The following is a 24,834-nucleotide window of genomic DNA, read 5'->3' on the forward strand; positions in this document are numbered from 1 at the left end:
CGATACCATGGCTTGTGCAAAAATATTGGGTTGCCGGGAAGGATCCCTCGGGGATGTTCCGTCGGGCCGGCTCTTCCAGTTCGGGCCGGCTTCCATGTTTCCATCATATAAACATGCATACAAATATAGATTAAACCATTGATAAAAAGTCACCACCTAATGGTAACCCCATAAGCAGGTGACAATCCATACCGGTTAATGAAAGAAAGAAAAAAACGTCGAGTCTATGAATCAACCCTGTGCCAGAGGAGAAGGATGGAAAAATAAAATAGGAAAGCAATTATTTACGCAGTCGATGGATAATATCAACACGTAAATAATATAGTTCGATAAGCAGGCGAACGGGTCAATCCTGGTGATCTGGGAACGTGGAGATAGGCAGGACGTCGGACTGTAGTCTGGGTTGTGGAGTCTGATACCCGTGATATAAAGTAGCATAGCAGTAACTACTAAGGGGAAAGCTTTTCTTGTCATAATATCCCACAATTCTCTGTGCAATGCTTTTAGCTCTGAGGAGAGAACTCTGCTTTGGAAACCGTTCTCAACTTCTAATTGTATGAACATAATAAAGCCCGAGACAAGAGGAATTATCAAATATAAGATGTGGCAGTCTTTGCGGCTCGAATGGCCTTCCCATTGACATAGGCATCTATAAATGCCGACCAGTCAACCCTGCACATTAATAACAACCTTCCCAAAGTGTTTCTGGTCCCACTGATATTGATACGCCTCCTTAGCATTCTCAAATGTAAACACCTTCTCATCTACCACCGGCTGGATATTGTTTGTCTGAATCGCGCGCACCATATCCTCCATCTGCTGCCGCGATCCAACAAAGATCCCCCTGACAGTACAAATATGCACCAACGGATCCAAAATACTCGGTTCCTTCTCGCCCTTTCCTCCTGTACCACCCAGAAACCCAATAACAGTAATAATCCCTTCCTTCCGCACAGCCTTTAGCGACTCCGCCATCGTGCCCGGGCCGCCAACCTCAATAACATGATCCACCCCACGCCCACCGCGCGTATACGACCGCGCAACCTCCCCCCATTCCGGCGTCGTCTTATAATTAATCACATGCTGCACGCCCATCTTTTTCAGCCGCAGCGCCTTCTCCTCCGACGATGTCGTGGCCACCACCATCGCCCCAGCCGCCACCGCAAACTGGATGGCCGCAAGACTCACCCCACCCGTCCCCTGCGTCAGCACAACATCTCCCGGCTTCAGCGGCGTCAGGCCATACAGCGCATTCCAGGCCGTCAGGGGCGCGCAGCTAAGCGTACTGGCAGCGATGGGGCTGAGGTTGCTGGGCGCCATGACGAGGCCTGTCTCGGGCAGCACCGCGTACTTGCGCAGGGTGCCGTCGAGGGTGCCGCCCAGGCCAGAGCTCATGGAGTCGCGCGTGATGGGGTTTGACTGGTGCGTTTGGTTGAAGAGCGTGCAGACGCGGTCGCCGCGGCGGAAGTGGACGACGCGAGGCCCTGTGGAGAGGACGATGCCTGCGCTATCAGAGCACGGCACTCGTGGGAGGGTCATGGGGAATGGGTAGAGACCCTGTTTTTGTATGTAGTATATTAGCGTGTGGACTCCGTAGAGTGGATATACAAGGTTGCTCTATATAAGGGGGGTTTGTAGGTGGAATGGAAGAGGTGGGAAATTCCTTTGTGATGATGAGGTCCCGGTAATTGAGGGACACTGCCTGGATCTGGACAAGGCAGTCATGGTCGCCTAATGCTGGAATTGTGACTTCGCGACGAAGATGTAGGCTGTTGAAGCCGGTTGTGCCTTCGACGAGCCAAGTGTCAGTTTTGATGGGCTGGGTCATGGTGGCGTTTTTTCCTTAAGCGATACGCTTGCTCGATAATTGAAGGGTGAAACAGTCCAAAACACAGAAAGATAGGGAGGTCGTTAAGAAACAATTATAGCAAAGAGAAGTCCGTTTTAAGCAGGTCATGATGTCATGAGAAGGAGGAGGACCCGATGTTCCCGCGAAACTCAATCCTTTCATTCCAGTCAACAGACGAATTATATGAGTGCTTTGCTTCTTCTTGCTTGTGATTACTTTGGTAACGAATATAACCTGCGGGTTCGGGTTCACTTGGGTCCTTATGGGGGGTGGACGAGAAGACCGTTTGCAAGGATAAGTTGTGGTGGACCCGTTGATACTTTCCTGGGTACTGCAAATGGATTCATGACCAACACCCTAAGCGAAGCACAGATCAATCTGGTGTAAACAATAATCATCATGATGGTAATGTCTGTACGCAAAAGGGCTCCTCGTATACGGAGTATTGCATGTTGGACTGTTGCATGTTTTATATAGTTCTTTGATGGCTTGACACCCGGCAGTTAGCCTAACCAAGCCAGGTTAGAGCGAATAATTCTCCGGCCCAATCAAATGCGCCATCCACCAACAGTCGGGGGCGTTAATTACCGTTGAACTTACGCTGTATACATATATAGAGGAAAAATGTTGTGTAGGACGTCTGCTCGCAACATGCTGCTCGACACCGCTTCACAAAACATGGATGGATTATGATATATCCATATATCTTCGTTTCTTTTAATAACACACGACTCTTGTTGGTGTATATGTGTAACTAATGTGTAACAATCGCTTCCCATTAACTCCTTTAGATAAAGCACCAGCAGAGAACCCGACACAAAGATACCGGCCCCAGAAGCAAAACACTTTCCTCTCTCTAAGCCCCCAACCCTTTCGACTTTAATAAAATGCATTCAGGAAAAGGGACGCCAACGCCAACCTCATCTCTAAATTCACAACATATTTTCTTTGGATTTCCCTCCCGCTTGCCCATTCATTTTCCCTTCCTCTTCTCTTTCCCCACGTCCATCCACCTCCACCCCAGCAAGCCCCCAGATACCCAAACCCTGCCCATTCTCCAGCCGCTGTCTCGCATACAGCTCAGCCACAGAGCGCTCGTCAGCATGTAAATGGGCGCCCGACTGTCGCAGCAGCTGGACATGTTCACTTAGGCCAGCGTTGGCGGCGAGGAAAAGCGCGGTTCGGCCCATGCGGTTTCGTAAGTGGACGGATCCGCCGTGGAGAAGGAAGTGGCGTAGGATCGATAGATTGGGGGATATTGCGGCGAGGTGCTGTTGATTTTTTTTGTACTTTTGTGTTAGTGTAAAGGTCTGTTCGGGGTAAGGAAATTATAGCTGACGTAAAGCAGGGAAAGAGAATTAAAAAATAAAATAAAATAAAATAAAAAAAACCCATAAATACCAATGGAGTATTTCCCGAATAATCAGCATCGTTCAAAATCCACTCCTCCTCACCACGGAGGATATCCTTCACTTTCTCGAGATCTCCATGCGCAATTGCGTAGCCAAGTGCAGCCAAACTCTTGACTCGTTGTGGTAGAGCGCCGTCTGGGTGTTCGAAAAGTGGCTGTGAGTGTTCAGTAAGTTCTCCATGAAGGGAGATGGACATGTCGCGCGCGACAGATTGAGGGGTTGCTCCGGGAAGAGCAAGTAGGTAGGCAAGTTTAGTCAATGCAGCTTCCGTCGTCATATCTTGACCAGCAACAACGCCGGCACGGTAGAGGGTCATTCCTGGGGCATAAACTGGGCTGACAAAACCGGAAAGACCTTGTTATGGTGGGTGAGCTCTAATTTTCAAAAAAAGAAAGAAAAAGGAAAAGGAAAGGGAAGGAAAGGAGATGGAAGAAATACATTGCGTGACATTTACAATAACAATCCCGCGCTTAATCGCAGCCGCGAGCACGTCCGTCATTGCATTATCCTGGCCACCTGGCGCATTTCCGGCGCCAAACGTCTCGAGTACAAGGCCCTTTAATCCCTCCAACCGCAACACGGCGTCCACCATCTCTGGCTTAATTCCAGGGAATATCCTCAGACAGGCCACATGCGTTGTATCCAGGTTGACCTGGATGCTAAAATGCTCAATATGCGTCGGCCTACGTACAAGATCCCACGCCACATTCGTCCTCATGGCCGTTGTGACAGCCAGGGGCGCGAAATTTGGCGAATCGAACGCTGCAAATGCGCTCGCGGACACTTTGGTTGCCCGGTTCCCCCGCAGCAGCTTATAGTTAAAGTACAAACATACTTCCGGAATCATGAAATTGCCCGCGATCACCAGCGAGCCGAGGAGATTGTTCGTAGCGTCGTTCTGCAACTCAAGCATGGGGGCCTGCGACCCGGTCAATATCACTGGCTTCCCTAGGTTGCGCAGCATGAAGCTGAGTGCGGAGCATGTGTAGGCCAGACTGTCCGTACCATGCAGGACAACGAAGGCATCGAAGAGCGTGTAGTTCCAGGAGATGGTGAGGGCGATCTGGGCCCAGCCCTTCGAGTCAATTGAGCTGCTGTCGAGCAGTTCATCGAATTCGAAGACCGTGTAGCGGACGCGGCCGCCATAGGAGGTCGGTGGGGTGCGGAGGCTATCGTGTAGTCGCCGCTCACCTATACCGTTAATGACGACGTCGAGGGGTTTGGGGTTGGATTTGTCATTGAAGATGGGTACAGGATCCAGCGCAGTCTTTTGAAAGCCGCGTGCGGGGATGAAGCCGGAATCAGAGCGCTGCATGCATATCGTGCCGCCTGTCATTATTATTAGGACGCGAGATTCCGGGCGGATTGGTAAACCCGCTCCATTATGGATTGGGCTTTGCTCCGCTGTTGTCATATGTCGACTGGATGCTGTATATAGGGAGATATAGGAGCGGGGTATGCGCGTGAGATATATCCGTTTATATTGGAGAAAACGGTTGCGGTAACGGGAGGCCTCTTTGGAGCAGCGGTCCTCGTTTCTCCCGCGATTTCAATGCTCCTCTTCGCAGAATGTTCACAGATATGTCTCTTCGATTAATCGCATCAAATCAGAACCGCCAAATCTATGACGTGATAAAACATGTATCAAGATTGCAATAATCGCTAGTAGTCAGGAGGCAGAGGAACAACATCTCCTCCTATCCGTACGTAAGGAATCAACTTTAGATTACCTTAGACCTGTGCGGAGTGGAAGAAACGAAGTGAAGAACTAGACATGGTGATATATCCAGGCCATCGGAGCCCAAAAACAACAGTTGTATCTAGCTGCGATGTGACTATGCACACCGTGCCTGCAGCAATCACAAGCGGTCAGGCGGTCGAGAACGCAGTATCCGGAATTAGCCCTGGACATCCAGCAATAGCATGGAGCGGTGAAATCACAAGATCAAGAAAGTGGATCCGATAACAGGGCGGATACGGAGTAGAGATGAAAAAGTTGGATGTTGTATTGGGGAAATTATCAAGCAAATTTACATCATCGCGGAAAAATCTTTGAGCCTGTTCTAAGTAACTAACTAGTGAAAGTTAACTACAAACGGTTAGAAAAGGTTTGTAGAGCTTAATTAACTAACTTAATTTTATTGTTACATTCCGATTCTGTGCCGAGAATTCGACATCACAGGGAGTTTGGACTAGCTATCCAAGATTTATACTGTATATCAATCACTCTTCAACGTTACCATCAGCGAGGAAGAAAGCCTCAAGATTCATCAATTAGTATTGTGAGTCAAAAGTAAATAAATAAATAAATACAATAAAATTAAGAATAATACTAAAAACGGACTGCTAGATCGGAGTCAAATGTCCAATGCCTTGTAAAATGAGAACCTCATGGGTACCAACACACGTCCCCCCCACATTGCTGTCGCACACGATCTTCTTCATATTATCCAGCAATCTGGGGTGGACAATCAGCAAACCTTGCCCCTCCAGAAGCAGCTGCAGCAAAGAAATTTTGGATTTCAAAAAATAACAAGGAAGAACACGCGCTCATCATGATATACATCCAACTCCGCCCCTGCCACTGTTCCATCCTCAATCGCATCCGCCAATGCATCCTCGTCAATATTCACACCCCGCACCCCCTTCTTCATAACCCTGAATGTCTCCTGGTTCAGAGTATGATGCGTCTCCGGCGTATGCGGACATGCCAGCACCACACAATCCGCTACTGCCAACGTTCCTTTCAACGTACGATGATACACCGCACCACCCAGACGCCTCAAGATCTAACCCTTCCTCAATGCCCAGGATGCGATTGCGCGGCGTGTTCGCATACGGCACCACATCACCCTCAACTTCAAAGAACCTCGCGCCGCGCAGTTCGAGCAGTCTACTCTCGCTGAACGTCGTGTACCGGAACGCTGCAAGGAGCGGATTGGGCGGCCAACGTAAAGTATAGATTGGATTTGGTTGCTATGGGAGTGGCTGTTCTAACCGTTGCGGCTGTTTGGGGGTGGGGGGGGTGCAAGGCACGGTTGGTATAGATCTCCTTGCTCCATGCCCTTTACTTGATGCAAAAAAAATGTGGGAGCTGCGCTACTTTTATACGGAACACGATATTTGTACGTAAGTGACAACATACCTAAAAAATTATCGAAGGGCCGTACTACCAGGATTTATTTACACTTGATTAGTGGATTGTATCAATGCAGATGGACACCGTTCTCGGCCGCGGATTCAAGGCTGGGGAATTCTGGGGACCGTCAAGCGCCGAAGGCAATGTTTAGCTTCGTATCGATTCATCAATTGGACTTCGCCTGCTGTTTATCTCTCGTTGATACAATAGTCAAAGTGCATGGTATCTACAGCAAGAATTGGGGAAACTGCCACATTTCTCTCTCGGTAGATTAAAATTAATTTTTCAAACAGTTCAGTTTTATTCACTCTTTCCACTTAATGCAATTTTCAATGCAGCTCTCTCGTCTCGGGCAAGAGAAATAAATGTGGCGATTGGCAACGGTAGCAACATCGCAAGTGCTATAAAAAGGTATACATTTTGATTAGGTATGGTTCTTTCAGGGGAGGAATGACGAGCTGCATGGTTGGACGGTGCTTACCATTTCTGTGAATGAAGTCCACTTTTCCGGATTGAAGTCCACTCAAAGTCCTGGATCGAGGTTGAAACTCCAAGTTGATAGATATTCCAACACGTCGAACTGTATTCTGATCATCCTCACCGCGAACTTATTAACGTTGCTAAGGTGTGAATTTCGTCACTGCAACCACCCATCGAAGCGATTTCCTCCACTCCCCATCAAGCGATGACCAAATTTCCCGCAGGAGTGGAACACTCCACCCATCGACCCACCATATCCCTCTAAGGTGGTGCAGGGCGACGCAGTAATGAGCCAGTATAACAAGTGCCATGGGCCTACGTGCCCTCATAAGCTCCAGGTAGAGCGGAGGCACCGTTGTTGCCCATGTAATCACTGGATTAGGTCTTGTCGAACCCCCGTGAATCTGCTTGAATATGAACTGAACTAGGTCTATGGCAGTCTCGTAAGCATTCTTCTCATTCTGGACAGTGTATCGTTTGTAGTTTTTATTGTGTTGGCTGAGCTTCCGTAACGCTGTCATTGCATCGTGGGGTAGCCACGGGGTGTAATCGTCTAGTTTCATGATTACATCAAATGCACCGCCCTTAATCTGATCTGCTGCAGTAGAATATGCCTGCTGCATACCTCTTGCAAGAAGAAAGACAAGATGGAGCTGGTTGATAGAGTTGCAGGCATCCCCTGAGTTCAAGACCTGCGAGGACCCAAATGCGAAGACAGTAAGAAGGATCGAAACCAGGAACACAGCCTTGCAATTTTCTTCATTGATATTTCCTAGTAATGGTTGGGATAGAGCCACAGCCCGAGAGTGGTGGCCAAGGGCGAGGGCCAGATATAGCTGTTGTTTGATATTGGAGGCGTTACACCCTGATCTTCGTCCAAGCTCAAGACCAGATACCGCTAGAATTCCATGCATTAAGAACGGATATGTGAGCGATTCCCGCCGAAGTGCTTCCTGCCAGACAATTTTGTATTCTAAGTCGGTCGAGAAAGGGTGTATGTCGATGCTGTACCAGTTCATCATCAGCTCAAGATCCGCGAGATTGAGGTCTAGCACTGGCGCTGGCACTGGCGCCGGTGCCGGCTGTGGTGTTGCTGCTTGTGTTGGCATGGGACTTGACGATGGAGCCAACACACTTTCACTACTGCTGGATAATGGGCCGGGCATATCCAGAGATGTGTTGGGAACCTGATGTTGAGGCAGAGCGATAGTATCAATCAAGTGTTGTTGGCTAGGAATTGCTCGGGTCTTTTGCCGCACGATATTTTCCAGCTTCATTCACTTGCGAATCCTCAAGAAATCTGCCAGTTTGCCACACTAAGCTCAGGTCATACTCCATTACAGCAGACTCGTGCCATTATGGTCAGTGGTACAATGCACGTAAACGCGGACTTGAATGTTTTATAATGGTTGACGTGGCTGAGTATGACTCTGTTTGCCGGATGCAAAACGACGAGTGCCATTGAATTGAAGCTGCAAAATGGAACATGGTAAAATTGGGGGTAAGAGCTACTTCATCAACATACCTAGGCAAGCAAATTGCAAAAGGTATGGCCCTGAAGGTCCTGAAAATTCAATGGCTGGTCCTGTATGGAGATGGAAAATCTCTGCGGTCCATTCCACCCCTTCACAGCTCACACTAACAGCATAATCTTCAACCAATAATGGTATAATTAGTACAATAGAAAGGTGTTTCTTCCCACAGGTATACATCCATTTCGTGAGGAGTCAGAAAGGGACAAAATTCATAAATAGATGGAGAGAAATAAGGCAGAAAACGCTGCCTGTTCTCGCACTTTGGGCTATCCCTCTTCCATGAGAAATCTGCGGATTTTACATGGACCGCCGTAGACGTTGAGGGCCTCTGCCTTCCACCTCACCGTCCCATAGAGCTGCAACTTCTGTCCTTATTTCTCACATCACGCTCACTCAAATATTGAGTGGATAAGTTGGTAGCTAGCAATCTAGCTAGCAACATCTATTCATCACGAGATTGATCAGATATTGCCCAGGTAGACAGATAATTCAGGGGTAAGAATAGGGGGTATCAAAGCCAATTGAGAATCAATGTCAAAGTTAAGTCTCCACTGCATAAATAAAAATGGAGATTATCCAGCATTTAGACCAATCAGAGGTATAAAAATCTCCTCTCCACCAATAAAATCATTGGGATTCAAGCCACACTTTTACGCACATTGATATCCAATAATTTCAGTCACAAAATGAAGCAAGTTCCCTGAAGCTTTGCGGAGACTTCGCTTCGCTCCGTCTAATTAATTTCTTTGTATAGAAATTGTTACATTTTATCTAGTTTATTTCTTTTGTTTTACTGTTGTCATTCTTTAATCTCTTTTTATTCAATAAGCTTGTGCGAATTGTGATTTTGTAAGAAGTGTCTTTTAAGTGTTGATTGATTCTGAACTGGAATTCTGTATTGTAAATGAAAAGGAGTATTTGTAAAGTAAAACAGTTAGAACTAGAAAAATTCTGAGCAATAGTCAGATGAATGTCATAGCCTCTGACTGAATATACCCTAATTTGAAGAAGAACAAGAATAATAATACTAAGGGAAATGTAACTAACTAGAGAGGAGCCAAACATAACTTATAAGGTAGGCTAGTGAGGTGTAAGCTGTCATACTTAGAAAAAATTATGCTTACAAGCTTAATGAGCTACGATAGTTCGAACAATTTGTCAAATGAACAGAGAGCTGTCAGAACCTTCTCCCGCGTTTCCATCCAGGCTGCCCCTGATATCTGTCCCCCACGGTTATTTGCGAAAGTACGTTTCCCGCCTCTGTACCCATCCTACTGCATGTCTAATTTTATTCTAGAAACAGACATATTGTGGCTTCTCCGTAGGTAAATTTCCCGTCCACCGCATTGGGGGAAATACTACGGAAATTTATTATACCTTTATAGAACAGATTTTCTCTTCTCTCTATATAATTGAAAATAGAGTTTTGTGAGATTTACAAGAATATACAGCGTCATGTTCTAGATTCTTATAGTCAGCTTTGTAATATTCATTTAACTATTTGAATTCTTTATTTCATTTTATATACTGAGATATTTTCAAATGAGAATGAATAATGTTCAGAGCTCATATGTGAAAAATTTGCGGTATTTTAATGAAACATATAGATTACTCTCTTTCATTCATTCACTCATCTGTCTATCTACCCGTCTGATTACCTGTCTCTGTATGATATCAAGCTCTTGCGATATCTACGAATGATGGTATCTATCTAGCGATGATATCACCATATCAACAGTTCAGAGATAGAAGATAGAATATTGTAGAGGTGATTGAAAATGTACTGTACATATAGAGATAGACTATATTATAAAGATGATTTTAGAATGAGAAAGATATCACTACTACATACTATATATAATGATAGATGAAGATGATTTGAGAGCTCTATAACAAAGTAGTTTATCTCTTCTGTTCTAAAAATATTTTAAAGATCTGATGATATGATGATAACGATCATGAGTTATTTAAATGTAAACCTATATAAAAAAAAATAGTGGCTCTTGGCCGGGTGTAATTATGATTATCAATCCCAGAACCGTTGGATCCATTTCGCCAGAATATTTTGTAAGCTTAATCCTGTGAGCTATTCGGGTAGCCAGAATGGGCCCAAGGGGCTGTTAAATGCGAATCAAGCGCATCTCTGGGAGAGCACCACATTTTTATATCACACGCATGGATATGGCCGAGGTGACGGTTCCCGAGTTCGGCTGTCTGTGTGAAACAAACCACTAATGATACGTTGTTCGACTGCTGTGTACCCATAGAATGCCGAAATTGAATCCTATGGTGACGACGCAGGTATTGGCTGAAATGGACAGAGTTCGACAGGGGGACATCTCTCCCGAACTTCTACCTCGGCGTTTCACGGATTACAGGTTTGTTCTATACCATAACTGGTATTATTAGGCTTCATGACGGCTCGCTACTAACGGCTCACGTATTACTTGACAGGGGATATAAACCTTCGTGTGAGATACCAAACTCATAGATGGAGAACTGGCGGCAGGCCCTCCAGAAAAAAAGAGCATCAGGCACGGTTGCATTCTGTATTATTATTATTTGCAAATGTGGGCGCAATCGTATCACTGAGGAAAACAAGATCTGCGAGGTGTTCAGGGCAGAAAAGACCTCGAGACTGAGTAAGACTGCATGTACTGTACGTAGGGATGCTCAGCATCAGATTGGCTCAGCGGAAAGATCTATGCTAAAAATGACCAACAATTCATGATGTTGCGACATGGATGGATCACCAAATTAGGAGGATGAGGGACGAAAATGTCGCATTTGAACGTTTTGTAATTCCTGCCCAGTGAACCTCAATTACCGCGTGTAGCCGTCGTTTTCGGGCGCCTTACCCTAGAAGCTCAAGCCCGCCAACAAAGGTAACTTATCTGAAAATTTTCAGAGGTCGTACGGAAAATTATTTCCTCGGCTGAACCCTGTTGATCCCCGTCACGATGCACATCTCTCCGGGTTTGAAGTGAGGTGCCCACATATTCGTACTCCGCGGAAGCTAGAACACGACATCCGGTGTGGGCGTCAAACGCGCTGTCAAGTAAATGTCTGATGTTGAAGAGGTTGTTGGTTAAGAGAAGGCCATCAAGAAGTAAGCATATATGCCCAAAAATAGTGTGGTCAATCCTGGAGCCGGGCTTGTCAAGTCGGCCATCAAGGGGCAATGCCGCTGCTCTTTCGTGCCATTATTATGTATCACTGTTCAGCGCCGTTTTGCGCCACCATCTTCGAACACGAAGGAGCGAAGAAGAAAAATCGAAGCAAAAAAAAGGAGGGCCCGGAACGAACCGGTTGAAATCGGAACCTGAATCTAACTAGCAAGCCGTGTTTGAGTACCATAACAAAGATAATCATAAATAGAAAAGTCGTAGAAAATCAGACAACCAAGCCTGTGCACATTTGCCTTGATACATATGGAGAGATTGAAAGCGGCTGGTCGATGAGCTTTATGCTGTAAGACACACAAGTGCCCAGAGATCCATAAAACTCACAACTCACAATGCAGAATGCCTTGCTCGAATCCGGGATAAGGGGAGGAAGGATCCTGGGTTGATTGCTCGCCCATTAGCCCCGCCGCATGGTTGAACCTGATATCAGTGACATGGACGAAGAACTTCTTGGCGGCTGACTGGATCCCAGCACTTCGGTTGGCGACAATGGGATGAGACGCACGAGGTTGCGTGAAGATTACAGGCGCTACCTGCAAGAACCTCAGATGCATTCTATGTTCTTGTGCGCAGGAAGTGCATCCATCCATGGTCTGGCAGGGTTTTTTGCACTCTCACGACCAACACAGGGGTCGCGAGCACGTGAGATGGGCGGCTCAACCCCTCGGCGGCGCCGCAGCACCAACGCCAACAATCAACTGGCGTGGGAAACACCGGCGATACTCTAACTCAACCTCCCTCTGTGCCCCGCCGTCCCCCCGGCCCCCAGAGGATGTCTCTGCTGGAGGGCAAGTGTAAAGCCGGTGAGAATCCAATTTCCAAGGATTCCATCTCGTATCAAGAGACAGACTCTCGAGGAAGGGTCGTTGTTGTGGCCTCCCAGGACGGATCAGGGGTTTGTGGCGCACAGGGATCTGCCTCTAGGAGCCGAGTTGATACAACCCAAGGAACACCACCAAAGTCAAATTTCCACAACGATGGCTTGCAACCATCTCCTTTCTGTTTCTCCCTCCAACCAGCAGCTCAACAGGAACTGAGACCCTAAATATTGGCTCTCGCCACTCCGACAAGCTTAGTAACGCCATTAATATTGGCAAGAGAGCTACGTGAGGATCTCATGTGCGTCATCCGGCGCATCTCTTGTCGTTCCTTGAGTCCTTGGAGCATTCCATAGAAGACGGCCCGAGCCCCGAACCACCGGGATTCCGGGATCCCGGGCTGAATCCCCCATGCGGCCTCTGAGATTGTTTCGCCAGACCGCCTTTAATTCCTCGATGGAGGTCACCATGTGTGCCCCAATTTTCACCTTGTGGCGATAAGGGAAATGGCCCTGTAACCCATCCACTTCTTGATTATTCCCCATCGTGGCCACTATTATTGTCGATGCTGACATGCCTCATATCGCCTCCACATTCGCTTCGAAGGTGGATGATAAATCATCAGGCATAAGCGCTACCCAGGGGTCATCTAACTGCGGATGTTTTGGAAATTGAAACGAATCAAGACCACTTTCCACGCATCTTCTGTCGCTGACGATATTCCTGTTTCTCCCATTCTTCCCCGCTTTTTCAGCCAGCGCGCCCATCTATCTCTTGGCAAATCTGCAGCTTGGCACCAAAACTCGGCGGGATAAGCATGTCTGCCAAGCAATTAGGAGTCCGCCCGGCGCCCAATCACGATTCCAAGCCGCATGGGCCCTGCGGGACGGCGATCACTGGGCGCAATGTACTGTACCTGCACCCAAGCCTCAAGTCTCAAGTCTCAAGTCTCAACGACTCTCGACTCCTCTTCATCAGCCACCGTAATGATAATCTCAATACATCTGATTCTTGGCTCGGAGCCTTTGCGTATTAGAAGAAGGTGATGGCATGAATAGGCAGACTTCTTGTCGTTCCCGATTAATTCCTCCCATGGTCATCGAGATATCCACTGGCGGGCGAACAACTTGCATTCTGACCACCCGCCTCCGAGTTAGCACATGTCTGGCTGACTATGGTTACAACGGAGCATGCCAGCCAAGACTCCAGGGGGAGGGACACCATTTTCCGCCACAGCCCAACCGCTAGTATCCCGAGCGGGTTGAGACAACACAACTTCAGTCTTTAACCGCAAGGAAGCGAAATGTCCCACGCGAGCAGGCTCCAAAAAGTCGATTGAACATAGAATCATCCTCTCGCTAGGTCTCACATCATATTAACCAATTCTATCAAAATAGGTATTCTGTAGCTTGGCAAGCGAGGTTCCCCAGCAAGCTTTTTCACGACACCACGCTTTGACTCGGCATCTTGATACTTTGTACAAAAATGCAGCCAAGCTCCAGGGAAGATTCCTGGTGGATATATCTTGCTACTTTTGGAATTCTCGTGCATGTACATGTACTTGGTGCATTTGGAATCTCCAGTCCAGAAAGTAACAAGGCAGTCAATGTGCTGCCCTGCTCATATGCCGAGCCCGAAATGACATTTTCGGAGATTACTATTCGTCCGTGGGACATTGGAATGGCAAACCATAGACTTAGCTACGATTTTCACGGTTGCGACTTAATTTGGGGATCCCCCTGGTCCAACCTTAACTGGTCGTCCATAACAGGAAGGTAAGCCCAATTCATTCTCAACGTCCCCCCAAGTACTCCGTAATGTAGACATTATTGCCACTGCCTTCTGCTTTTGTTGCTGTCAGTTGGCAGGTACCTCTGGTCGAACGGTTACTTCTCAACTTGCTGAACAGCACATAGTCTCCCACACTTTGATACAACACAAAAGGTGTATGTACCCTTTAAGTTTGGCTCCACAACAGCTCCTCCGAGTGGATTGGCCAGCGGTCTCCGCGTTGGCGCATAAAACCAAAACATTTCGCAGCATACGGAGTTTCTCAGCTGGATCAGTTGTTGTATGGATGTATCTTGTACTAGCTGGTTTTGTTATTCCTCAGTTTAGCGGTACATGTCAAGGACGAGAGGGGCGGGTAGGAGCTCAGGCTCTCCTGACCCTAGCCAAAAGCAATATGGATTGATATTGCTCTGGTTACCACGCATCGATCATGGTCTCATTCTAGTCTCAACGTCAATTAATGACCCTTGTTGACCTTGACCCGATTGGCACCACTACTCATATGATTGATGAGGGGGGACGAGACAGCGTTGCAACCCCGCTACTGCCTCCCCATGGGGACTCTAAGCGAAAATCTGGAGGTTGTCAACGACTGTCCGGAGACAATGTCTAAGATTCCTACATATATCGGCATATATCCTCGTTCGTGAACCAAGACTTTTGTCCCTCCCTCTTTTCTCTTCTCACGCCTAGCCCGCGAAGTGACATCCAAACTACCAAGTTCAACTTGGTTTTCACACAATCGCGAGGATGGCTAATTCCCAAGAAGTTGAGGTTCAGCATGTCGCTAGCAGCGGTGCATCTGATAAAGTCCCAGTTGCTGGCAACGAGAAGACACTTGGCGCCGCTGTCTACAACAGCTCGCATGGCAGCCTCGACGATATCAATCGACAAGCTCCCACGCCTGACGAAGTAGCAACTCTCCGCCGTGTCCCTGGAAAGGTTCCGTGGATTTCTTTCTCTATCGCCTTCGTCGAGTTGTGTGAACGATTCTCCTACTATGGAACCATTATCGTGTGTGAGTTTTAACCACCCAGCTCGCTTGATAGCTTTGTCATAGACTAACACTACTTTCCCGCATACAGTTGTCAACTTCATACAGCGGAAAATGCCTGAGGGCTCTACGACTGGTGCTGGTGGTACTGATCGCACTCCTGGTGCATTGGGCTTGGGACAACGAGCTTCCACTGGTCTAACTCTATGTAATGGCCCTTGCCAAACAATATCCTATCCACATGTGCTTGGCTGACCTCTGTATGCAGTCAATTCCTTTTGGTCCTACATCATGCCACTGCTTGGTGCTTATGTTGCTGATGAACATCTGGGTCGCTTCAACACGATCATGTACTCGATTGGTATTGCGCTCGTCGGACACACAATTTTGATTATATCAGCAATTCCACCTGTGCTCAAAAAACCGAACAGCGCTATTGGCTGCTTTGCGGTTGGTCTCGTCATCATGGGAATTGGAACTGGTGGCTTCAAGTATGCCCGTTCAAAATTTACAAACTCATTGCTGTCTATGAGTCGTCCAATCTGACTTCTTTGCAAATAGATCCAACATTTCCCCTCTGATTGCAGAACAGTACACAGAAGAATACATGTATATCCAAACGACAAAGAAAGGCGAGCGTGTGATCGTGGATCCCTCCGTCACTATTTCCCGAATCTACCACTATTTCTATCTCATGATCAACATCGGAGCCCTCATTGGTCAGATATCCATGGTTTACGCCGAGAAATACGTTGGCTTCTATCTTTCATTCCTCCTCCCCACTTTCATGTTTTGCCTATGTCCAATGGTTCTCTTTCTTCTACGCAACAAATATAGTCGCAGAAAGCCAGTTGGTTCAGTGTACGGCAAAGCCTTCAGGGTATGGAGACTGGCCACCAAAGGCGTCGTATCATGGAATCCTGCGAGAACGTTCGTACCCACAGCTACTCCCGTTCATTGTTCGCCTGTTTGGCCATTTACTGACGGATGAGGAATAGATACCGCAACATTAAAGACCCGGATAAGTGGGAAAGAGCGAAGCCAAGCAACATTACTAACAAGCCAGTCTGGATGACATTTGACGATGCGTGGGTTGATGAAGTCCGTCGTGGTATCAAAGCATGCGCTGTCTTCCTCTGGTACCCTCTTTTCTGTACGTATTCCCAAAACCATCCTTTTCATATTTTGGAGAATATCCCATGTGTCTAACACAACACTTCCTCATCAGGGCTCTCCTATAACCAGATGTTGAACAATCTCTTGTCCCAAGCCGCCACAATGGAGCTCAATGGAGTACCTAACGACGTCGTCACCAACCTCAATCCCTTCACTCTCATTCTATTCATCCCACTCCTCGACAGATTTTTTTACCCGACTCTCCGAAAGTTTGGCATCAAGCTTACTCCAGTGAAGCGCATCACCATCGGCTTCATGTTAGCAGGTTCCGGGATGATTGCCGCCACAGTCATCCAGCACTACATCTACAAACTTGGGCCTTGCGGGAAACAAGCAAATGAATGCGCTGCCAAAAATATCCCGGCACCCATCTCTGTCTGGGTACAAACCGTCCCCTATGTCTTGGGTGGTATTTCCGAGATCTTTGCCTCTGTCACTAGTCTTGAGTATGCCTTCACCAAGGCACCCAAGAACATGCGTTCCCTCGTCCAAGCCGTGGCCCTATTCATGAACGCCTTTTCTTCTGCCCTCGGCCAAGCTCTCGTCGGTCTCTCTGAGGATCCCTTGCTCGAGTGGAACTATGCCGTCACCGCTATCCTTGCTTTCGTCGGTGCCGCCGGCTTTTGGTTCACCAACCGCGGTACCGATAAAGAGGAAGATGCGCTCAACAACTTGCCAAATGGTGACTGTGAAGCACACACCAATGATCTTGAACGTAAGCTTGGGGATAACTAGCATTAAGCAAAGAAAATTTCGGCTAAATTGAGTTTTCTTTTTACTTTTCTCTCGCTCTTTTCTTTCTTCTCGTGATGGATGGAATGGCCTAGGACGTTCGGCACACTTGTGGTTTATGTTTGATATCCATTTTGTGCATGTCTCTTCTTTTGATTGCTGCATGGAAATGGATTTGGCAAGTGATGCCATGTATTTATGCATATGTGTATATGTATACATATATATCTGGCATATAAATACAATCCCCAACCAAATTTTCGTCATCACCATTGACTTTACCCAAATTCGGTGATAATGATGTTATCCTTCGATAGATTTTTATTTTGTAATTTATTTATTTATTTATATATCCATTCATCTGCGACAACGGGGCCTCCCGGGATTTTCTCTTTTAGGGGGTATTAATCGCGTTAACCCTCCTTCCCCCCTCCCATTTCCATATGTTCGTGTCTAAAATAAACATATTCGCGATATTTTCCCTTCTGGAAGGGCGAGGCCATTTACGTTTAGCCAAATTAGACTAGAGGTGATACTAACGCTCAGCTCCTTTTCCAACAAAGGTAACTGGCCTTTATCATGCTGCGTGGCGTCTCCACCACCACCTTCCCCGTAGGGAATTAAAAAGGGGATTCAAGAACGATATCGTTGCGTGGTCAATGTGTGCCGCTGTATGAGTACTAAGTATTGAAAAATATCCCATCCGTTCAAAGAGCTCCCGGGCGCGCGCGCGTGCGCGCTGTTGGTTGTAGATTTGTTTGGTTTGGCACACATGTGAAATTTTCCTCGAAAGCTCCATTCGAAAATCGTCCACGGTGACGAGGTATCTCTATAGTTCAAGTCAAGAAATGTCGGAAACCTTGGGCTAAATCTCCCCCTGCGTTAGCGTAGGTGCTTAGGTTGTTCGTTGATCGCGTTGTGGGATGCAAAACCTTGCGCAAATAGAGTCTTAATTACGCAGTTAAGCCATGCAGATGGCAGGAGTGAGTGAAACATCGAGCGGCGAAAAGGGGCTTGAGGGATTTGACATTAGACCAAGGGGGATAAAAAATAAATAAAAAATAAAAATGGAAGAGGATGGAGAAATAGGAACCCTATCATCGTCTATTCTTCTCTCCAACCCCGCAAAGGCCCCGCTTCTATAATAACGCATATACGCATATATAAACTATATAAATATGGTATAGAAACTTATCTCTCACGCATACCACCGTAATAACCATTCGTTCATATCGACCAGCCCACACCGTACAGTGTCCCGTTCCATATTCGTATTGTTACCTCCACTCGACTCCAGTAAAAGCAGAAGCAAATAATAAAGGGAATATAAAAGGTGTCCAACACGTTACAAGAGTCAATGAAAAATAAAACAAGAAAGGAATAGGAACAAGGGAGGAAGGAAGAAAAAAAAAAAAAGGAAAAGCAAGGAAGCGATGTTTACATGATATACTTATTCAATAGACGAAAAAAAGCCGGACCGTCTAGGATTCTGGGTGATCGATTGCCTCGCGGCAATGTAAAAGCAGAAACCGATCGTGAATATGAACAAGGGAACAAAAGCAGCGGCCCTCCCACTCCCTTCCCCCAGGTGACCCCAGAGAACAAAACCCACACATGCAATATATGAAACGAGAAGCGGAAAACGAAAATCAAGTCCTCGGAGGAGGAGGATTTATCCAGCTGCCATCTCTATTCCAAATCCCAGCGCCACCATAAAGACCAACCTTTGAACCCTTCAAAAACGCAAAGCGGAAGAACAAATCCTCAGCCGGATCCTCATCTTGATCCTGCACTGATATAAGAGAGGTATCGTCATCCTCATACTCTTGTCCATCGACACCAGCTCTCTCAACAACCAGCGGCACTGGTCTCGACATATCTAGCCCCCGATGCCCCTGTCGATGCCAGACAAACACTCCGTTCACATCCTCGTCCAAAAACCCACGCCACCTCTCCACATCATTCACCAACACACTAATGCCATCAACGCCCAGCGTCTCCATACGCTCCGGCTCCCATAGCCGGAAGGTAATGTTGCCATTACCTCGGTTCACATTGTCGCCGGACGGCAGCGAGATATGGACGGAGGAATTGGTGACGTTGGGGCTTGTGGCGCCCCACCAGCCATGGCTCCCCCCAGGCCCAGGAAGCTCACCCAGTGCGCTTGGCGTTTCGATGATGGAGGCAAAGCCCCATCTGGCAACACCGTTGACGAAAAGGCCGAGAAGCAGGCCTTGGTAGATGATCGAGGGCCTGGTGGGGAAAGCTGTGCCTGGCATAAGGAGCATGCCGAGGATGTAGTGGTGGATACGAAGGCGGAATTGGGGAAGGACAAGCAGGAAGATCAGGCCGCCGCCAATGCAGAGGTAGATTTTTAGATAGTGGAAGAACAGCCCGCCTTGGCGGATGTGCCACGCTTGGCCGAGGACGATGGAGATGATGATGGTGACCACGATGGCCAGGGCGATGGGGGCACCTGGCTGGGATTTGATGTCGTGCGGGGTAAGACGCTGGATGGGTATCCATAAAGCAAAAGTGTAGTTGTTAAGCGCACCGATAAACGCCGGGCCTAGGTATAGGATTGTTTTACTGAACTGGTAAACGGGGGGGGAAGCCAGTGGTTGTAGTAGAGGGCGCGCGCAGTAGATGTAGAGCACATATGCAATGAAGCTTGCAGGTAGAAGCCTTGAACATAGGAGCGAGAATAGATCTGCAACCCTGTGTAGGTCTGGGGGATCAGACACGAGACCCACATGAAGAATGAGCATAAAAAAGGTGGTGAAGAAAAATACAGCGGGGGAGGTCGTGAAGAGAGAAACCAGGACAATCGCAGCTGCGGTAATAGCAAACAGCGGCCATCGCAAGTCTCCGGGGCAGTCTGACTGTGAATCCAGCAGACGTAGGAATCTAAATGATTTCGGAAAAGTCGAAGGGAAGCCAATCGAGGAGACGCCATGCGCCTTGCTGGCGAAGTATGAATAGCCGGCGCCAGTCAGCTCGACGACGCCACAACCTCCTGTGGAGTCGCTGATAACACCAGCATGGATTGCAGCCTGGCATACTTTGCTGTCTGCTCGATAGATCGCATTCTCATAATCATAAACCGGGGCGCCAGGCATAGGACCACCAACGACCAGAGGCTGGTAGTTGACAGTCACATTTCCTACCACGTACGGCTCTAGGACGAGAAGGCTACTGCAAAATGCAGGACACCGAAAGGCATAGGTCGAGCGGTTAAACGGCCGGCATTCATACCCATTGAGTCCGCACTCGTTACCTGGTGCCCTGTGATTTAACGAGCCGCGTTAGAATCCAGAGTGATGGGGTTTTTTTTTTAATACCTTCCAAGAAATCTATTCTAATAATAGCGTAGAATATACGACGTACCAGTAGCTAGCGCCACAGCTAATAGGAACGGGCTTCCCATAGCCCTCGATATGACCACCAGAAGCGGAATTTCTCTGCACCAGCGCCCAGGGGAGAAACCAGATAAAATACACCGCCAGCAGCAGGCAAATCTTGTATTTTCGTTTTGGAAAGAACCTATCGACGAGTTTTATAGGAATAGACTGTATGTTAGGGAAGAGTGGGTTCAAGAGAAGAACCTGGGGTGGATCGGGGCCTTTGAGCCACTTCACAGTCGAGCGGGCAGCCTGGCGGAACGGCAACGGGACCCATTTCCAGTGGAAAGATTTGGAGGATTCCGCCAGCCAGACGGGCATGGGCAGCGTGGTAGGCGAAGCCTCAACACCCCCTGACATGCCGAGTTGCTGGATTCCATCAGGTTCGTCGGTATAATGTTCGTCTTCGTCATCGGTCAGTGGGGCGATGACGGTTCTGCCGGATAGCGCCTCTTCATCATCCCACGATTCTCTGGCCATAATTTGGCGGTTCTGTAGAAAAATTGAATGGGCGCGGATTAGATTAGAGGACTACTCTACTCCGTACAACATAGACAGATATGTGCTCTGTATAGCATATCTGAATACTCAACCATAGGCGAGAGAAGGGACTTACCAACTCACCACAAAGCCGAGGCAGCCAACAAAGAAAGACAGGATCAGAAGCAGGAACGGATAGACGATTGCGACACGGGCCAGTGGGGTATCACGACGCTGAAATAGCAGGAAAATGGAAGAAACTGAACGGGGAGAAATATAAAAGTCACAGCGGGTGGCGGAGTGAGGCGGAGTTAGTCAGCCGGCGGTTCCAACTCCCCAACTACAGATCTGTACATCCATAGACAGTTCTATCCGACAACTTCATGTGTCTCATCAGGCATTCATGAGCATTTACTCTGTAATTTGTCGGAGAACATTCTATTTCTTCCACTGGAGTCGATCATTTACTTATATTTGGCCCATCGGGCTACCTGACTCCTCTCGATTTGCACTCGATTTCCCGTCTCTGCTGCATTGTCCTGATGATCAAGGGCTGGCCCACTGCCTATCAGCGCCATCATCACCTGCTGCCTACTGACTCCATCGAGTCTGGACTTATCTGACACACTAACTCACACGCTAAAGCTACAAATGGAAATCTCAGTCCAAACCTCAAAACCACCCCAGCCCTCGGCGCGAAAGCTCTGGGACCTTGGCTCCTCAATTGACATCAAGCCCCCAAAACTCATCCCAGCCCTTTTGAGAGCAGATGTCAAACTGCTCTGTATCAGATTTACCAGCTGCAGTGTGCTCCAACTGCCTCCCTGCTGCATAGCGCCTTGGCTGGCTACCCCATGCAAGGCTCCAGTGTAGCCAAAATCGATAATCCTCAGCTTAATATGACACTGACCCCAGCTTTGAAATCAAGAACAAGACCAGCCTGAGGCTGCCAGAGGAGTCAATATCTAGATGAAGATCGAGAAATCAGACAGATGAATAAACTCCAAATAATAGCTATCATTCTTCAACTTAAAGCTTGCCTATGTGACTACGAACACAAGACCCCGGGTTTTAGCCTTGTAGCGACTAGCTAGCTACCTACCAGAAACAGGGCTGTCAGACGGTATTTCATCACCGCTGGTAAAATCCAACCACAGTTAGCGATTTCCGGTTGTATGAATTTCTTATTTTGCCCGGCCACCTCCCGAGCAGCATTCATAATTTTTTTTTTTTTTAAAAAAATGGCAGCCAATAAATGCGCAATTGGGTCTCTTATACCTAAGTTTTCATACGGCCACCAACAGGACACCAACCTGAAGATCAAATACCCCAATCGCAAGCCAACGGAAGCTAAGGCACCGAAGAATGAATACCCTCCAAAACTGGCGCCGGTTGATCTGTCCCATCACTTTTCCGTTGTGGCGAGAAATCGGGTGGGAAGCGACGTGAAGAAGTTCTACAAATACTTTGCGATACCGGGCATCCACAACCTGGCGGGAGGTGAGCATCATTTTATATGGGTTACCTAACCATCCATCCGAAGGAGTTGCAGACGAATAAGGTAGGTAGCTTTTTACTCTGTAAATCGCTGATACATATATCCAAGGGCTTCCCCACCCATCCTATTTCCCATACGATACCCTGGAGGCCGCAGTTGCTCTTCCAACCCGAATTGATCCATCCACTGCCGATGGGCCCTCAACAGTCGCTGAAGGGGACGAGATCCTAGTATCAACCCTTCCCCCAACAGCGCGACTCACCATCCCAAAAGAAAGCAACAACACCAACCCCACAACTCGAATCGACCTAACCACTGCCCTGCAATATGGCACTGCACAAGGCTACCCACCGCTCTTCTCCTTCATCCGCCAATTTGTCCGCGAAAACCTGCACCCAAACATCCCCTACACAGGCGGGCCAGAAGTGATCCTGACATGCGGTGCCACGGATGGCTTCTCCAAGACCATCGAGGCACTGACGAATGTCTGGGATGAGAATCGTGATTGGATCAGGGATCGAGAATGTATCCTGTGCGAGGAATTTGTGTATATGAACGCCATACAAACGGTGAAGCCGCGGGGTATCAATGTCGTGACTGTGGCTATGGATTCGGATGGGATGATGGTAGACGGGGATCGCGGGTTGAAACATATTCTCGAGAGTTGGGATTTTAGTCGTGGGAAGAGGCCGCATTTGATGTATACCGTGACGTACGTTTTTTTTTCCCTCCAAGCGACATCTTTTGTGAGGCGCTTGTTGTTTTTCTATCTTGCTTCGTTACTTATATTGTAACATGTACTAAAGTTGATGAAAAATTTTCTATAGAATCGGCCAGAACCCAACCGGCACCGTCCTTCCCCTCCCAAGACGCAGAGACCTCTATTCCCTCTGCCAGAAATACGACATCATCATTGTCGAGGATGACCCGTACTGGCACCTCCAATACCCGTCCGCTGGCCCCGAGCTGGAGGCTCACTTCCGCGGCAGCAGCTCCCTCAAATCCCGACCCCAGCCCCATTCCAATCATGCGGACACTACACTTGCGCCCAATTACAACACCCACGGCAAAACATCCGGCTACCCCTTCCTCGACTCTCTCATCCCCTCATACTTGTCCATAGACACAGATGGCCGCGTGATCCGGCTCGATACATTTTCCAAAATCATCGCGCCCGGCTGTCGGCTGGGCTGGCTGACCGCACAACCGAAGATTGTAGAGCGGATTCTGTATATAACGGAGACAAGCACGCAGCAGCCATCTGGGTTTGTGCAGGCGATGGTTGCGGGGTTGATCATGGGTGGTGGTGGTGGCGGGAAGAAGGATGAATTAGACAGGGTTGGTGAGGAGGGCTGTAGTGGTGATGCTGCTGGTGGTAGGCAGTCCGGAACTTGGAAGATGGAAGGATGGGTTCGGTGGCTGGAGGGGTTGCGGGATGGTTACGAATGGCGCATGCGGACGATGTGCACGATTCTGGAGGAGGGGAGGTCGATTATTGAACAAACCCCCTCGGCTGGTACTTCCAGAAGCCACCATAGCTACTATGATAGTGATAGCGACGAAGATGACGAAGACGACTGGCAGCTCCTGCGCAAAACCCCACTGTACTCCTTCCAGTTCCCCCGCGGTGGCATGTTTGTCTGGGTGCGCATGTGCTTCGAGACACACCAGCTCTGGTCTTGCGAGGGCGTATCCGCCGAACGACTATCGGCCGCGCTCTGGAAGCATCTGACGAAGAAACCATACCTGTGCCTGGTAGCACCGGGGGCGATGTTTAATCCCGCCGGTGGCGGAAATGGTCAGCGCGGCGGGAGCGACGAATCGTTCAGGTATTTTCGATTGTGTTTTGCGCCGATGCAGGAGGGGGATGTGGCGGTGTCAGCGAAGGGGTTTGTGGAGGGTTGTAGGAATTTCTGGTTGCGGGGGGTTTTGGAGGACGATGACGATGACGACATGTAAGGGAGGTCGGGGATTTACCTTGGCCTTTCATCTATCTCTAGATGGATATATTTTTTGATATATATATCTTGGTTGATGCCATGCCACGTTCTTTTTAAAACACTCATCAGGTATGCATATTCTATGCCGTGGTCTATCAGATAATTTAGATCAAAAAAAAATATTCAACCCAGTCCACTTCTATCTATTCAATCTCCAACAGCTCTGTGCACTTGCGGTCTATAATGTGTATATATACCAGTAACCATTTACAATCTCGAGCGTAGGTCACAATGGCTGCGAAATAGAAAGGCAACCTCTAGCCAAGTAGCCCGAACATCAGCATGTATTGTCAGGATTTTACACGGCTATATGAAGGCCACTCATTTACCATCTGCACATTGCT

The 24,834-nt window shown here is 48.0% G+C and overlaps 10 protein-coding genes across 10 annotated transcripts; 5 read left to right on the plus strand and 5 right to left on the minus strand.

The window, feature by feature from the left end:
- Nucleotides 1-590: 590 nt before the first annotated feature.
- Nucleotides 591-1,828, minus strand: HCBG_06430 (alcohol dehydrogenase; the record flags this gene model as incomplete). The annotated part of the gene is made up of 3 exons (XM_045433479.1): nt 591-649; nt 672-1,557; nt 1,751-1,828. 3 exons carry the CDS (start codon nt 1,826-1,828, stop codon nt 591-593), a joined length of 1,023 nt encoding a protein of 340 aa, XP_045285792.1.
- A 778-nt stretch (nt 1,829-2,606) lies between these two features.
- HCBG_06431 (lysophospholipase) lies at nt 2,607-5,145 on the minus strand (the record flags this gene model as incomplete). The annotated part of the gene is made up of 3 exons (XM_045433480.1): nt 2,607-3,120; nt 3,251-3,615; nt 3,700-5,145. The coding sequence occupies 3 exons, from the start codon at nt 4,673-4,675 to the stop codon at nt 2,782-2,784; spliced, it is 1,680 nt and encodes a 559-aa protein (XP_045285793.1).
- A 778-nt stretch (nt 5,146-5,923) lies between these two features.
- Nucleotides 5,924-6,223, plus strand: HCBG_06432 (uncharacterized protein; the record flags this gene model as incomplete). The annotated part of the gene is made up of 1 exon (XM_045433481.1): nt 5,924-6,223. One exon carries the CDS (start codon nt 5,924-5,926, stop codon nt 6,221-6,223), a length of 300 nt encoding a protein of 99 aa, XP_045285794.1.
- Nucleotides 6,224-7,020: 797 nt separating this feature from the next.
- On the minus strand, nt 7,021-8,342 carry HCBG_06433 (C6 zinc finger domain-containing protein; the record flags this gene model as incomplete). The annotated part of the gene is made up of 2 exons (XM_045433482.1): nt 7,021-8,127; nt 8,214-8,342. 2 exons carry the CDS (start codon nt 8,340-8,342, stop codon nt 7,021-7,023), a joined length of 1,236 nt encoding a protein of 411 aa, XP_045285795.1.
- A 1,189-nt stretch (nt 8,343-9,531) lies between these two features.
- On the plus strand, nt 9,532-10,906 carry HCBG_06434 (uncharacterized protein; the record flags this gene model as incomplete). Its single annotated transcript, XM_045433483.1, has 4 exons — nt 9,532-9,660; nt 10,413-10,627; nt 10,683-10,793; nt 10,825-10,906. The coding sequence occupies 4 exons, from the start codon at nt 9,532-9,534 to the stop codon at nt 10,904-10,906; spliced, it is 537 nt and encodes a 178-aa protein (XP_045285796.1).
- A 376-nt stretch (nt 10,907-11,282) lies between these two features.
- On the minus strand, nt 11,283-12,963 carry HCBG_06435 (uncharacterized protein; the record flags this gene model as incomplete). Its single annotated transcript, XM_045433484.1, has 4 exons — nt 11,283-11,602; nt 11,932-12,162; nt 12,262-12,518; nt 12,707-12,963. 4 exons carry the CDS (start codon nt 12,961-12,963, stop codon nt 11,283-11,285), a joined length of 1,065 nt encoding a protein of 354 aa, XP_045285797.1.
- A 940-nt stretch (nt 12,964-13,903) lies between these two features.
- On the plus strand, nt 13,904-14,612 carry HCBG_06436 (uncharacterized protein; the record flags this gene model as incomplete). The annotated part of the gene is made up of 2 exons (XM_045433485.1): nt 13,904-14,193; nt 14,363-14,612. The coding sequence occupies 2 exons, from the start codon at nt 13,904-13,906 to the stop codon at nt 14,610-14,612; spliced, it is 540 nt and encodes a 179-aa protein (XP_045285798.1).
- A 347-nt stretch (nt 14,613-14,959) lies between these two features.
- Nucleotides 14,960-17,114, plus strand: HCBG_06437 (oligopeptide transporter; the record flags this gene model as incomplete). Its single annotated transcript, XM_045433486.1, has 6 exons — nt 14,960-15,227; nt 15,295-15,411; nt 15,472-15,694; nt 15,765-16,133; nt 16,202-16,356; nt 16,432-17,114. The coding sequence occupies 6 exons, from the start codon at nt 14,960-14,962 to the stop codon at nt 17,112-17,114; spliced, it is 1,815 nt and encodes a 604-aa protein (XP_045285799.1).
- A 1,196-nt stretch (nt 17,115-18,310) lies between these two features.
- HCBG_06438 (LCCL domain-containing protein) lies at nt 18,311-21,228 on the minus strand (the record flags this gene model as incomplete). Its single annotated transcript, XM_045433487.1, has 3 exons — nt 18,311-20,396; nt 20,499-21,004; nt 21,129-21,228. 2 exons carry the CDS (start codon nt 20,990-20,992, stop codon nt 18,761-18,763), a joined length of 2,130 nt encoding a protein of 709 aa, XP_045285800.1.
- Nucleotides 21,229-22,233: 1,005 nt separating this feature from the next.
- HCBG_06439 (aromatic amino acid aminotransferase) lies at nt 22,234-24,631 on the plus strand (the record flags this gene model as incomplete). Its single annotated transcript, XM_045433488.1, has 3 exons — nt 22,234-22,492; nt 22,599-23,202; nt 23,318-24,631. 3 exons carry the CDS (start codon nt 22,234-22,236, stop codon nt 24,447-24,449), a joined length of 1,995 nt encoding a protein of 664 aa, XP_045285801.1.
- Between the last annotated feature and the right edge of the window lie 203 nt (nt 24,632-24,834).

The sequence above is a fragment of the Histoplasma capsulatum genome, assembly GCF_000150115.1.
Source record: "Histoplasma capsulatum G186AR genomic scaffold supercont2.9, whole genome shotgun sequence".
NCBI classification, from domain to species: Eukaryota; Fungi; Ascomycota; class Eurotiomycetes; order Onygenales; family Ajellomycetaceae; genus Histoplasma; species Histoplasma capsulatum.